At 35.9% G+C, this 14,787-nt stretch overlaps 1 protein-coding gene across 2 annotated transcripts in view; it reads right to left on the bottom strand.

Moving 5' to 3' along the window:
- Positions 1 to 14,787, bottom strand: part of LOC139727854 (extracellular sulfatase Sulf-1-like) — a 98,875-nt gene that overhangs the window by 11,928 nt on the left and 72,160 nt on the right. For both annotated transcript variants that reach the window (XR_011710771.1, XM_071638827.1), the window contains exons 6-9: positions 10,284 to 10,434; positions 3,792 to 3,967; positions 3,054 to 3,173; positions 123 to 203 (exon numbers count right to left, since the gene is read on the bottom strand). Coding sequence is in view for 1 of the 2 variants with exons in the window: in XM_071638827.1 (XP_071494928.1) it covers positions 123 to 203; positions 3,054 to 3,173; positions 3,792 to 3,967; positions 10,284 to 10,434 (528 nt within the window). In the remaining variant the exon portion in view is untranslated. The remainder of the gene's footprint in view (positions 1 to 122; positions 204 to 3,053; positions 3,174 to 3,791; positions 3,968 to 10,283; positions 10,435 to 14,787) is intronic.

A 14,787-nucleotide genomic window follows, 5' to 3' on the forward strand; every position in this document is an offset into this window, starting at 1 on the left:
TTGTTCAATATGCCTGTTTGCCCTTGCATATAATAAAAAACAGAGGCCTACTGTATTAAGACTCCAATCCCTTGCTGTTCTAATAAAAGAGAAGCCTTTTATGCCACACAAGAGCAACTCACGTTTTTTCCACCAGGAATGATTCCCTCCATGGCTCTTTGCCAACATATTTCCACTTTTTGCTCTTTCTTGCAACCTTGTAGCTTTGCAGAGAGAAAAACAAGGACATGCAGTATCAGTGACACAGTTGTAGTAATCCAGGGTAATTTGACAGGAACCAACAAAGAAACATTTTTCACATTCCAGTGTGATGTTTGCCCTTGACTGTGGTATGTAATAAGGCGGTCATTTCAGGTGTGCTTCAGTTGCTGAGAGATCAAACATATTCCAGCCCATGTACGCTGTGAGAAAATTAATTTGTTACATTATTTCATCCACAGATATGTACAATCGGATAAGTATTGCCTTGAACATTATTAAAGCACAAGTGTTTCTGGCCTTTATAATGTAAAAATGCTGCTCTGAGAATACTGTAACACCTCTGCCACATACAGGAGTGAGTTGCACAGCCATATCATAAAAAAATGTGACCGGAATGTTTATATGTATATGAATTTTCCAAGTGTTGGACTTCGAAAGTTATGATAATTTATTATAAGGGCAATTCCGCGGTTAGTAACGTTACATTTGAACAAATTTAGAAATTTGTTTTTACTACTAAATTACCATTTATTCATTTCAAGTCAAAATTATGTCAAAAACATGTTCGTCCTTCCCAGGTTTATGATACAGAAAAGAATGAATACAATCCAGGAAATATTAGAATTGCTATGGCAACTTAAAGGGCTGGTTAGTAACGTTACGAAAAAAGGACATGACAAAAAAATCAATGTCTTGCAACAAAAAGTGTGCAAAAATTAAAGTTACTTCAAACAAAATGTTGCATTAATTTCAGTTATTGCATCATGACGAATGTTCATGTAAATTTTTTTAGCAGTTCGACCAATGATTTCTTAGCTAGACCCCCAAAAGCATGGTTAGTAACGTTACGGTTAGTAACGTTACATTTGTCCGGAGTAATTCCGCAGGTCGATCATTTCACCCTTTTATAATTGACAAAATGTCACAAGACTTCTGGGGTATTTAAATGTATTCATCTTTTACCCTTTAGCAAAACTTTGAGGAAAAAATTTCAAAGGAACCCACTGTAATTTGCATTTAAGTGAATTTCAGCGTCCCCAGTCCCACATGTACATTTTAAATGAGGGTTTTAGATCTCGCGAAATCAATAAATACGAAAAATAAAATCTACTGAATTTGAAAGACCTTAATGATTGGTGAACATACATGGCATTAGTTGATACCTAGATTAAAAAGTAAGATAAAGAGGCACATTTCTTTTATCCATGTCATGTCCACCTAACTGCGGAATTGCCCATAAGAAGAATGAGTCTCAAATACACTATCTGTGGATCTGACAAGAAGGTTTTTATTCACAAAATTTTCAACCCGCCTCGGGCCTACACTACACTGACGAATAAGACCCGAAAATTTAGTGAATCATGTTGGATCTACAGATGGCGAATAAATACACACACCTTGACTCAACTTTAAATCTTCAGGACACAACCCCAAAATTATTATTGATTTTTTTTGGCACCAGTCATTTTCTTTCTCAATTTCCAATGTAGACTCTGTGCAGTCTGACAATAACCTCCATTGAAAGAATAATGTCATGACATTGTTACTCTTCTAAACATTGTGACTTTCCAATCAACACAACTGTCAAAACTTTCATATATTTATGAGATATTTTTCATTCAATGATTTTTGTTTTCATACTTCTCAATGACAAAATGCATCAAATACAATGAAATAGAGTGATATATGATATCCAGCTTGGATGTAGAAAAAAATATTACTAGTATAGAATATGATGGTCAATATATGTGACCCGCTACAACAAAATGATCCTAAAGTTGGGCGAGGTCGATTATTTGAAAATTGCATGACACAATTCCCTAATCTTTCTGCTTTAAATTGATATATAACACGTCTTATAAAAATAATCGGCTGCGGAGATATCGATGTTTAAAAGAGAGCATGTCAAGACGTCTGGGAAATCACTGTTTCGAGAAAAGCGCCCTAAAAGTTCTCCTTGCAACGCAATCACAATCCAGAGACACGCAAGTCAGTATTCACCTCCGGACAATAGAAGTTAAGCCCTAGCAACCCCCGAAATGCTTATTCAAGCACAGCGTCGGCGGTCTCCTCACCGACCAATCAGTGACCAGGATGTCAGGAGAAGCGGCTAGGCATAGCGCAACCCGCCCGCACGCACCAGTCGACTGGGCAGTGTGCGAGCTTCACGCTTCGGTTAGCGGCAAGTAGCAAACTGACCAATGAGATCATTTAGGTCATTGTTAGGGGCGGAGCCTATGTGTGGCGCTCAATCCAAATGTTCGAGCCAGTTTCTGCTTCCTTGAAACGCCAAAAAAACATCGCCCAGAAAAACGCTATTTTTTGGTCTTTCCTTTGATCATTTTGCTTCAAAATTTCGACAGATGATAGAAGACATGTCAGACTCTAATAATATGTCAAATTCAGAAAATCGTAAGTTTTGACCAATTCTGATGCTCTAACTTCAAACTCGATTTTCACGGTTTCGACCGTGCGCGACTTTAGGACCATTTTGTTGTAGCGGGTCACATATTAAAATTGAATCTAAGTGAAAATGCCAAAGAAATCAGATTATGAAGAAATATCTTAATGAAATGACATACTTCTAAAATATCTTTGAATACTCTGCAATAATTTTTTTTCCAGTCTTGTGATACAACAAAATCAGATCAAGACTAAGTCTAACAAAAAGTGTGTACCTCTGACATCACAGGCCCACTTCATAAAGAATATAATGTGCATTAATTATTGTTACTGTATCAGCATCTAAATGCTAATGACTGATTTGCTGGTATTGTCATTACTTAAATACAATCATTTTAGTTTACAATGATTGCAGACATCTTGAAAATAGGACCTTATTTATAACTTACTTTGAAGCGGGTTTGAATAATTTCATGATTGACATTCCATCCATGTGAGGTGGGATGCTGACCCCTGCCATGTGCAGAATGGTAGGAGCCAGGTCTATATTTAGCACAATGTTTGGGACCCTGGAATAAGTAAAAGAAATGATAGGAGCAGCTTCCGTATATGTCAACATTAGATTGGTCAAATATAAAATTAAAGACAAATCATTAGTACTGATAATTACAAAACAGAGTTTTATTACCAGTAATAGTACAAAATGCAGTTATCAAACCTGTATCTGCACTTTCAAACTTGTTTGAAGCTCAATTTTCTATTCTATATGAGCACTGTACTCAGTAATTGAGAAGTACCTTCATCCCAAGACAATGAAGACTTCACTGTGAGGTATGTCAGTATATGCAAATTGTCAGATGATTCAAATTGTCTCATCAATTTATCCACTTGAATATCAACCATCAATTACAAGTTCTGATTTGATGCGTTATTACGGAAGAAAACATCATTTAGTGTTTGTACTGCTTATGAATGAATATCAACTCAAATGTCTGAAAGAGTTTTTTCCTGTCTTTATGTGAAATCAATTAACTCAAGGAAAACTCAGAAGAAACATCAAGATCACTGTGCCCTTAAAATCATGTGCATAGGATGCAAAAACACATTTAGAAGGCACATGGATTACATAATCAAATTTATCTGCTTTTAGGATAACATCAAAGAGTAGAAAATATCCTTTATCTTACTGGATTCCTTCTGGTATTTCTGGCCCCCTGATGTAGAAAGGAACTCTGATGTCTGTGTCATATGCATTGGACTTTCCCTTGACCATGTTGAACTGTCCAAGGTGGTAGCCATGGTCAGATGTCATCAGAATGTATGTGTTGTCCAGCTCTCCAAGTAAATCAAGTTCTCTGCAAAGCTAAGATGATAATATATCACTTCAAACATATTTTCCTTACACTTCAATTTAACAAAGTTCAAGTAAACTCATTCATATTCCCCTTCAAATACTGAGTTGTTGTTGATGAAATACAAACCACTTTAAATGCTTATGACCTGAGCTGTCAGATGCTATCAAAGTGGAAATTGAACACACTTATATTATCTTGTTATATTACAGGCAGTTTTCCTTTTTCTCTTTCATTAGATGGAGAAAAAAAGATAGCACCTTTCTGACACAAAAATATGCTATAAATTGCATTGTGTTGGAATCAGCATCAGACCTTGACGAAATATATACCTCAGTGGAATAAAATGAATACTTAGTCTTTTGCCTTACTGTCAGAACAACTTTTAAAATACAACTTAGAAAAAAAATTATTAATGTGACTACCACACATCATTCAAAATCTACAGGATGAAGTGATATTAGAAATGATAATCTAGCATACTATTCTGGCCGATATCTTGCCTGTGTTGCATTGTTCACCATGAAATGTCTTAAGAGGCAACAAATTTTACGCCCAAAGGTGGTTCATATTCGCATGTGGGAAAAAATATATCTCATACTACGAAATTCCTTTGAGAGCACAGCTGTTTGCTGGTATAACACGGCAATTAGCTATAGAGTGTTGTCAGGAGAAATCCATTCTTCATATACAATTTAGGAATTCACTGAGAAAAAAAGGTCTTCTATTCAGAATGCATTTTCAGTGCATTCATTTATAGAAGAAAAAATATGAAATTGTATCTCATAATGTGCTTATGACCAGTCCCTTGTTGGCAACTTTAGCCTGTAACAAGACCTTCACACAGGCATGCCTGTAGTATGCTTGCTTTTATGCTATTTTTTTTTAATAATTGTAAAACCCTTGTTTACAATGCTAAGCAGTCTTGTTAGCATGTAATTCAAACCCCCTCTGCTAACATTTGGCCTTTGTGTTGTAGCCACCCATTTTGTAAGCATATTTAGCCTACAATAGCATTTCTGCAGGTGTACCCAGGTGAAGCAAGCAAAACTTGTTACTTCAGCAGAGCAGCTTATCATCCTGAAATTTTATTCCTTAACCCATTCCCTCCATTTTGTACAGAACTACTACAGTCTTGGCATGGGTAGTATGATACTCTTGCAATACCCCAATGAATACTTCTCTCCCACCACACATCGGCTTGTGAAACTTGCAAAGGTGCCAATCACTTAGTATCTGAGACTCAACACACATGAAATAACAAATTTACCACGTACAAACTCGCCCGTAAATACTAGCCCTGGCTTAGTTTCAAGTTTCAAGAATCTAAAATCTATTCAGTGGATTTCCTGTATTTGCAAGGAACAAACTTGCTTTCCAGACACCAGCCAAATCCATTGTCATACAAAGTGCTCCATTCTCCTAAATCCTTTCTGTAATACAAAATTGCAAGTTAACTGAGTTCCTCTAAAAAGCCGCAAAAGAAAAAAACAACTGAGGCCTTTTTCTTTGTGCACACAGGTTGCATTCATTCTTGCTCCTGTATACCACAAACTTTATAATAGTACAGAGAAGTGGAAATCATGAAAAACAGTGGCAAATGAGAAATTGGTGAGTAGAATAATAGAATCTTGTTAGATATAATTGCTGCAACCAAAAAAAAAAAATCTAAATTTCAAGCAATCAAAAAATGTAATTTACTCATCATCTATATAACATATTTTCTGACTCTCTGCCATTATACTACTTTCTGGAAGAACATGCCTTTTGAAACCTTTCAGATCCATGCTTCTCAAATTTTTTCAACCTGAAGCCCATTTTGGCTCCAATGATTTATTTTCAAGGCACAGTCATATTGGATATGAATCTTTTTATCTAGTTTTTTGGCTGACATCACAGCCCACTGGTTGAGAAGTGCGGTTGTAGATCTAGGGTATACCCTAGATCTACAACCGCACTTCTTAACAATGAAAGTGTACTTGGGGCACTCCAACAAACAGACTCACTTATACTAATGATGATAACATAATGTCATCAAACATCTAAAACTTGGGGACTTAATTTCAAATAACAATAATCTATAACACATTTTTTTTTTTTCAGTGAATGACTACAGTAACAAAGCAAGGCAGTATTTCCCCACAAATAATGTTCAGTTTCCTGCTCTGCAGAAATGATTTAGAATGATCCTTAACTTGCATTTACACTGTATATGACAATTGTCTCAAACGTGTCTGTTGTCTATTGAATCACTTCATATTCTACAGTCCTGCAGTGCCTTGAAAGATTGTTTTTATGTCTTTCTGAATTGCAATGGATGTATACAGGTCCTGAGGTTTGAAATACTGGTACCAGTTTGTACTGTTGTAGCTTTCATATCACAGAAAGTAAACTGCCCTCTGTATGACAGGATGACTTGATTTCTATTCTCTTTTATGTTGCCAATGTCAGACTCCACTTGTGCATTTTGTCTTATTCTTATGTTTCAAATTTTTCAGAATCACTGATCATATATATATTTCACAGATTATTGAAGAATGTATTGAATACTGGTCATTCATTTTCATATGTAATGAGGCTCCTCAGTCATCACAATTACATAAAACTCTTCATGGAAAAAATTTGTCAAATTCCTTTACTAGACAGTTGACAGGGAATGAACCCCTCGAAGGGTTGTAGTGGTGAAAAGTTAGGAAGAAATCAACTGCCACCATTGATCACTTCCACACTTTCATTACAGAGAGTCCTTCACTGATACTGTACCACTTGTAAATTCGCAACAATTTGCTGATGAATGCGGGAGGGAGGGAGATGGCTGATCATTCTGGACACTCTGTTAATTGTTGGAATCCTGTGTGAGAGATTCAGGCATATTTTCCCATCAAGTTGATATATGCCTTCAATCCCAGTATCTCATCATCCTTCAACAATGCATTTCCTGATCCAATCATGGTCAAACTGATTGAATTGATTTTTAATATCAAACTGCAATCTAGTCAGACACTGTTAGATTTGTATGAGAGTGAATAGTCTATATGAGGAGAAAGGTGTGTACGTTCACCCTGTTTTGTAATTAGCTGTTAAACAGAGACAACACATTGATAGCCAGTTATTGCATATTACACATGGATGTGTGGAGTGAAGTATATTTTGATGAGATGCATTTTCATTAAAAGTAGTGTTTTGTTTTGAGGTTGTATACTACAGAAAACAACAAATATACGCTTTAGTATATACCAGTGTACTAGGCATGACCCTGTGTGAAGGTAACAACTCAACAAATTTGTGTGATTTTCTCTCCAATATGTTCAATTTAACAGTGCTGAAGGTTCCATATTATTCCTTCTCTGAGTTTATTCAACCACTTTGTATGCTGTGTCCACATGCATATTTTGTTAGGTTGTTAGGGAGTATTTTTTCTCTTTCCAAAAATTACAGCAGCTACTACTGGCGAACTTTGATAAATGTTCAGTAACATGTTAGCTACAGATCACAAGTAACATATTTTCTCTCACCAAATGGTCTTATTAGATGAATTACTTTTATTGATAATTTAACCTGTTTTGATACCCAACCTCTGTTGCAAGTTATTGATATGTAAGCCTACTTCCACGTATATTATGTTTTGCTTACATCACAGCATGTTTATAAATCCCACATATTTTTATGTGAAGATTTTTCATATGCCCCCAATTTCCATCAAGTTAAAAAAAAAAGAGAGAAAAAGATGAATAACTATCAGTGACTTACTACTCATATTCTTTGTTTCTCTACTTTGATAGTATGCCCCTGAGATGTGGGCCTGCTGAATTTGATTAAACTTGATTCATACCTTGGCCATGAGAAAATACTATCCTTGCAGCAATGAATTTCCCTCTTGGTAGTTACAGCAAAATAACATGATGCAAATGCATTCTTGTATCTGATGTCAGTTTTTTTTTTTACCAGTGCACAGTGCATGATCTTGAAGCAAACGAGTGATATTTAATGACTTGAACTCAAGAGAGATTAGTGGTTTCTATACATCAAACTATCATCACGATAAGGAGCAACTGACAAGTAGATAACTTTCTTTCACTTCAAAGATTTGTGCTACAATCACACTTTTCATCCTTTCTCTCACAATATAAGCATTATGAAATCATGTTCTCCATTCCCTTCTAACTCAGTGAATTTTTTTCTTTGTTTTTTGGTCCTTTGCTTCTGTTAGCCAGAGAACAGCAGCAGACACCGTGGGGTCAAAGCCCCCTGATGTTGCAGGTCAAATCTCTGGCGAGTCCTTGTCATTTAGGTCAGTTGTGAGGTCATTGAGTCTGGCTCACTACTAACATCAAGGTAGAGTGCTGTCCATGTCCATCACTGTCACTGACAGAAATATGATCTCAGAATTGGGACAACACACCACACCAGCCAGATACTGAAGTCTTTAGTACATTGCTTGTCTTTAATAGTTTTCTTATTGAATGATGTCACTCTGTCTTGAGATAATAACAAAAATTCATAGAAGTATGCCTGTACTCCTTTGCACATTTTCCCATTTGTATGAAAACAAATCCTTTTAGGGCTGTTTAGTAGTCTATGTCCAGATATTCATGCAAACTGCTAATGTAACAAATTAGAAAAACTGACCTAAAGCCTTGAATGTAGGTTATTGAACCAGAGGGAAAAAATAAGAAGTGCACCTGTTCCAAATTATACTGAGATGCCAATTTCAAAAGGGATTTGTAACTAGCCAGAGTAGCAAATATCTTACTGCTTCGTGTATGTAAATCTATAGTCCAAACTATTACCCTTTTCCCTATACACACGATAAAAAAAAACTTTTCATGAGCTCCTTTCCTTGCTGAAAGGCTATCCGCAGGAATTCCACAAGCTCAAGTTTCGTCCATAATGCCATTGACAACATATCATTCAGGTCATAATGAGTGAATAATGACTAAGATTCATTGTAAAAATCTCTTTTGTTTTGCCGCAAAGGTCACTAGTCTTCACACACAGGTAAATATAGCTAGATGGTCCCAATCCCATTCCCTTCTCCAACCACCCCTCCCCTCCCCCCCCTCCCCCCCCCCCCCCAAAAAAAAAAATGAAATCTGCAATTACTGGAAACGAGCTGGTTGTCACACCTTCATATTTGGCACATTCTTTTGCTGTGCACAATCACAGAAGACAATCCATCCCTTGGGAGAAAATGAAAATGTGCACTTTTCAATTTCCACCCTGAATTTCCCAGTGGTACAGGTCATTTGCCATGTGAGGACAACAATAGCCTTTGCTATTATCATCTCCTTGGTAGAAATGACTGTCTTGACGATTGGGAAGATCTCCAGTTTGGGCTGCCTTAGCAAATAAAGGCTGGCCTCTTAGTCTTAAAGCTGAAGTGGATAGAGGTATAGGCATCAAAGTACTAACTAGATTAAAGCAACTGTTATTCAAAACTAGAGGAGAAAAGAAAATCTTCATTTTTTTTTTCTTCTACTTGACAACTCTCAAAAATAATTTTCAGTCCATCGAAAAATGGTCTTCATGAATAAGTAGCAGTCTTTACAGACATAAGAATATACCGGTAGCTTTATTTGCATGAAAATCCTCTATTGGACAAGTCGTCTATATAGACAGGTCACATGTAATAAAGTTTGACAGCACTAGGGCTACTTCTACTATTTCTGCTACTACACTACTTCCACTACTGCATTGTATTATCTTCTGCTTCTATTTCTTCTATTCGTACTGTTGCTATTATCATACTTCAATCAACTTTTTCTTTATTATCATCATATCTTTCACTTCTACTATACTACTACTACTGATTCTACTACTACTACTACTACTACTACTACTATTACTACTACTAGCTACTACTAGCTACTACTACTACCACTACTACTACTACTACTATTACTACTACTACTACTACTACTACTACTACTACTATTTTACTACTATTACAACTACTACTACAACCACTCCTACTATTCTACTTCCATTTCCTTTAGCTGTTGGAAAGCCACCAATTCCAAACTGATATGCTTATGGATGCAAATGCAAATCATGTGAATAACCCTTACTGTACTTTTGCCAATTGGTACAGCTATCTACAAACTAATTGTCAATAGAGATCATTTAATCTAATCTAATCTAATCTCTACTGTGTCACAATGGCCTTTCTGCTGGACTGAGGCACATACAGCTTCATCCCAGTGGGCTAGTTTGCTGATCTACCACTAGGTCAAATTTGGATGGATTAATGAGTGCTTACAAAAAAGCTGGGCAAGATAAGCTGACTGGCTGGATGTATAAAGGGTTAAGGGAAAATGAGAAGCCCACCTTCTCGATGGCATCATCGACAGACAAGAGTGTGATGAGCCTTTTCCTCTGTAAGGCATCTGTGAAATCTTTCTCAACATCAGTCAGCTGCTCAGCACGGCGGATGATCCAGTGCTTATCATCATTTGGTCCATAGTTCCAGGCTGGGGTTCTGTGGGGCAAATGGGAAATGAAAGAATAAACCTTTTGACTATCCACATGTAACTGATGCCATTGGTGAGATAGGAAGCTAAAGCATACTTTTCATACAGTATTTGCACCTCTCAGACTCTACCTGTGATAATATACACATACATTAAAAGACCTTACTTCATTTAGATGCACAATAAACCAATTGCTATCTTGTGTAATTCTTCAATACTAATACTGAGTTTTCAGAACTGCAACCCTATTCCTAAGTGGCACGTAACTACGGCTCTAAATGGATGACTGGAGTAGCTCTTGTACATTGTGTATGGGGATTTTATGAATAGCAATTTTATGCTGTAATAATCATTGAGCTGATGCTATCAAAAATTATCACTCATCCTGTGCAGAATATGCAAATTATTGCTTTTTATGAGGCCAACAGCATACAAAGAAAATCAAGGCACAATGTTCATTCATTCCCCTCCCCCTTTCAAAGTATAATCATTGTCATTCCCATCTATTCTAAGAACTTCTACAGAAGAGGCTTATTTCGCTATAGCTTTTATTGCCTGTGAAACTTGCTGCCAAACAGACCGACTTATTCCATGTCTTCTAACCCTAACAGATATTACAAATATTCATTTTCTGTTAGATTTTATCAATTTCCCTTTGTATTTTCGGTGTAATATATTTTCCCTTCAAACTACCGAATCTCTTGTCTATCTGATGTCATCCAACAAATGCTTTATAATTTTCTGTTTTCTATATCAGTTGAAAGCACTTAGAACATTTTCTATTAGTGCTACAACAAAGTTACAACACAGAATTTTTCTCCTGCCATTTCTCCAGCCACTACCACTTATGGCACAGCAAAGAAAGTGTCCCGACATCACGTAGTGCAGGCAAAACACAAGTAAATGAATGAATAACATTCCCTTAACATGGAGGATTTGCCACGCTTTACAGCTCAGATTCCCTCCAATTATGTGTTGATTGTTGCCATTGGCAACAGCGCCATGTGCTCTGGTAGAATCAGTGAGTTGAGCGCTAGATGTAATTTGATCTAACTGCATATGATTTAAGAAAAAAATCACATGGCAGACAATAAAAAGGCAAACTCCCGATGCTTTCACTGATCTGATGTCATGGAGCTATAAATGGTATTGCAGTTAGAGGAAACCATATATTTTGGCTGCAATTTACTTTCACTGAAATATTGAATTGAGCACATTTGTAGGTGCAGTCATTGAGAAAGAATGGGGAAAATATCACCTCATTACTTTTATACAGAGTTTCATTGCATTAACATGGCGACAAGTCTGGGGTATTTTTAGCAGTAATGCTTTGGTATAACTTTTGTCAACAAAACTCTTTGACAGTGTTTGAACTGACTACTCATCAGTCATAATAAGTAATCTGAGAAGCCAAGAACCTTTCATTTTCAGTCTTAAGAAAGACAACAAACGCATACACACACAAAATGACATATAATAGCAAGACCTCTCAACTCTAAATCAACATTACATTACATGCAAAACTGTTTTTGCACACTGTATGAAATAAAAAGTGTGTTGGCACAGTTTTCAAAATTTATGTGATCTAGTCAATCCCTCAAATGGAAATGCTATTTTTTTTTTTATTACTAAGGTACATATTAGAACTCATTACTGACACAAGATGTGACAAAAAACTGCAACAAACCTATTTCTTGTCCAGACTGTTACCCTGTGATGCTTTAGGGATTCTACCATGGAAGGCATTCTATATGAGGCAGACCATGTGCAATGTATTTTAGTTTTGTTCTCGCTGTAGGAATCCCGAGTGTCATATAGTGCAATTCAAATCATTGGTGTTAAAAATTATCAATTCTTTGATTCTTTTATGAAATTTAAAGTTTAGTACTATTTTCTAGAAGATAACTTCAAACATGACACAGCATTGCCTTTGAATGGATGCCTTTTTTTTTCTTTCTTTTTTTAGCAAGAATTACCTCAGATTCATTTACACATTTTGTTTCATTTCCTGCTTATTGAGTTCAAATTGACTAATATCCCTGCAGACCAGAAAGTCCTCATCTAGACATTTTTAAATTGAGCCAGTGAGTGCTATCAATGGAAAGTCTGGTGGTAGTATGAACAGAGATTATGGTTTACATGGCTATAAATTGGCTTGCCATGCAAAAGCTCATTAGAAGGCTACAAAGGAGCAAAGTTGTCACAGAGGATAAACTTATACATTTATCATTGTTTCTTACACTGACAGAAAAGACTGCTAGTGTAACATTATCTAAAATAACTTAAAACACCATAAGTTACATAGGGAGTCAAACTTCATGGGTGTTGTTTTTCTATCTTATTTACAGGATTTGGTTTTCTGGGGGTGGGTGGGATATTCTGTGTCACAGTAGGGACCAGTTGGTGGGGATCAAACTGAGGAATGCAAAGTGGTAGAAATTTACAAATACCAGGGGAAAAGAAATGGAAAATTGTCTTCAAATGGCATTACAACAAATTGATAAATTAAAAACATTTGTGTTTCTCAAAGTGAAAAAAATGCACCCTTATTGATTGATTAATACATGGCTTCTTGGTTTGTCAGTAAAGTAGATTCAATGTATTCTAGTCAACTTTAATTCCAGTTTTCTTACATTTTGGTTAAAAGGCCCTGTTTACCTTTGGAAACAGTGATTCAAAAAATTTTCAAGATATGGCATTTAATGTATATGTGTAGGTCTGTTGTCCCACAAAACATCCTATCATATAAAATTATTGCAATGAAGCCTAAAATATAAGGAGATATCTGCATTTTTCTCAATAAACCATAACTGTAGATGGTTTAGTCTGGAAACATTTTTATCATAACTATCATTCACATTTTGTATATTCAACAACACTTAACATCGATTTTACTAATTCTAATTTCTACAGTGATTGTTTCTATCCCTAACTCACATTTTAAAACTATTTTAAAGCACTAATGCTGGGTTTTTGTTTCACCTGCAAATATAGGTTTTCCCATTCATTTTCAAACTTTTTTCATTCAATTTCACAAATTTTTACTTCAATTTCGTTGCAGGATGTCGGGAATAGGCCAATATTACTTTCAAATTCGTCTTTCGTCGTTCATTTTCAAATAAAGTCCATTCAATTTAGTCATTTGGCATACATTTTCGTCATTTACAGTTCAAATTCGTCAGTCTCACTCGCAGCACTCAAAACAGCAGGATCGATTTCGTCTTTTGTCAATCATTTTCGTTAAATTTTCATTCATATTCGTCTCATATCTCTATCCGGTGTGATTTTCCAGTCATTCATGTATTTTTTTCTGTAACCGCTCACATTTTATATTCAGGAGTTAACATACACACAAGTGTCCCCCCCCCCTACACACACACAGAACCACACATACAGACACACACGATTTCTAGGCAAACATGATTAAAGACAAAATTTAAGTGTAGAATTGTAGCCTGTTTAATGTCAAAGAATGGATAACATAATCATGTTTGCTGCTTTCTAGGGTACAAAATTTAGAGTTTGCTTCATGGATCATGAAGCGAAAACCTGAAATTTACGAGTTAAAGTTAAAAATATGACATTGACATACTGTCCTGGGTTATGACTTTTGACTGTCGTTTATCCTTCAATCGATTTTGGTTGGCAGTCATGTTTTTCGTGTGTATTGTTCAAGCAAATGGTTAGGGAATAATGTGTAATGATACAATTTACGAGAGAAAGTAAAAATATGTCGGCTTAAAGTTGGTTCACCATCAAAATAAACAATCGACAACATCTGACTAATTTGAATGAAAAATTCATGAAATTGTGTGAACAAAAATGAATTTGATCTTCACATTCTGCGATCCGTCAGCGGGAGAGATGAATTTGAATGACAATTGACGATTCTGAATGCTATGTGTTCGAAAATGTTTGACGAAAAACAAATTACAACAACAATTGACGAAATTGAAGTTAGGATTTGCGTTCCACGTGCTTCTCGGGACAAAAGTGAATAATAAATCTTTGAAATTGAATGACAAAAGTGCGAAAATGGATGGGAAAACCTATAGTAAATTGTGCCTTTAATACATTTATCTGTGTATGTTTACAAGTCTTTCCACAGGAAAATGTGCATCATCCCACCTATTAATTCTTCTTATCCAGAACTTCTCTACTGTCTACAACTCCAAGGGAAACTTGTGGTATCACAATCAGAAGTCAACCATCTTAAAGCTTCCAACAAAATGCACTGTAACAAAATAGTAGGAAACAGAAGAGAGTTGATGCTGGAGGCACAGTGGTAGGATGGTGTATTTCTCTGAACAGTTGCAACGTCAAAGTTGGTATTGTGACAACCTGCTTTTGTTGGGTAAAAC

The sequence above is a fragment of the Diadema antillarum genome, unplaced genomic scaffold, assembly GCF_040938485.1.
Source record: "Diadema antillarum isolate AM-2024a unplaced genomic scaffold, OU_Dant_1.0 seq00000156_RagTag, whole genome shotgun sequence".
Lineage (NCBI taxonomy): Eukaryota > Metazoa > Echinodermata > Echinoidea > Diadematoida > Diadematidae > Diadema > Diadema antillarum.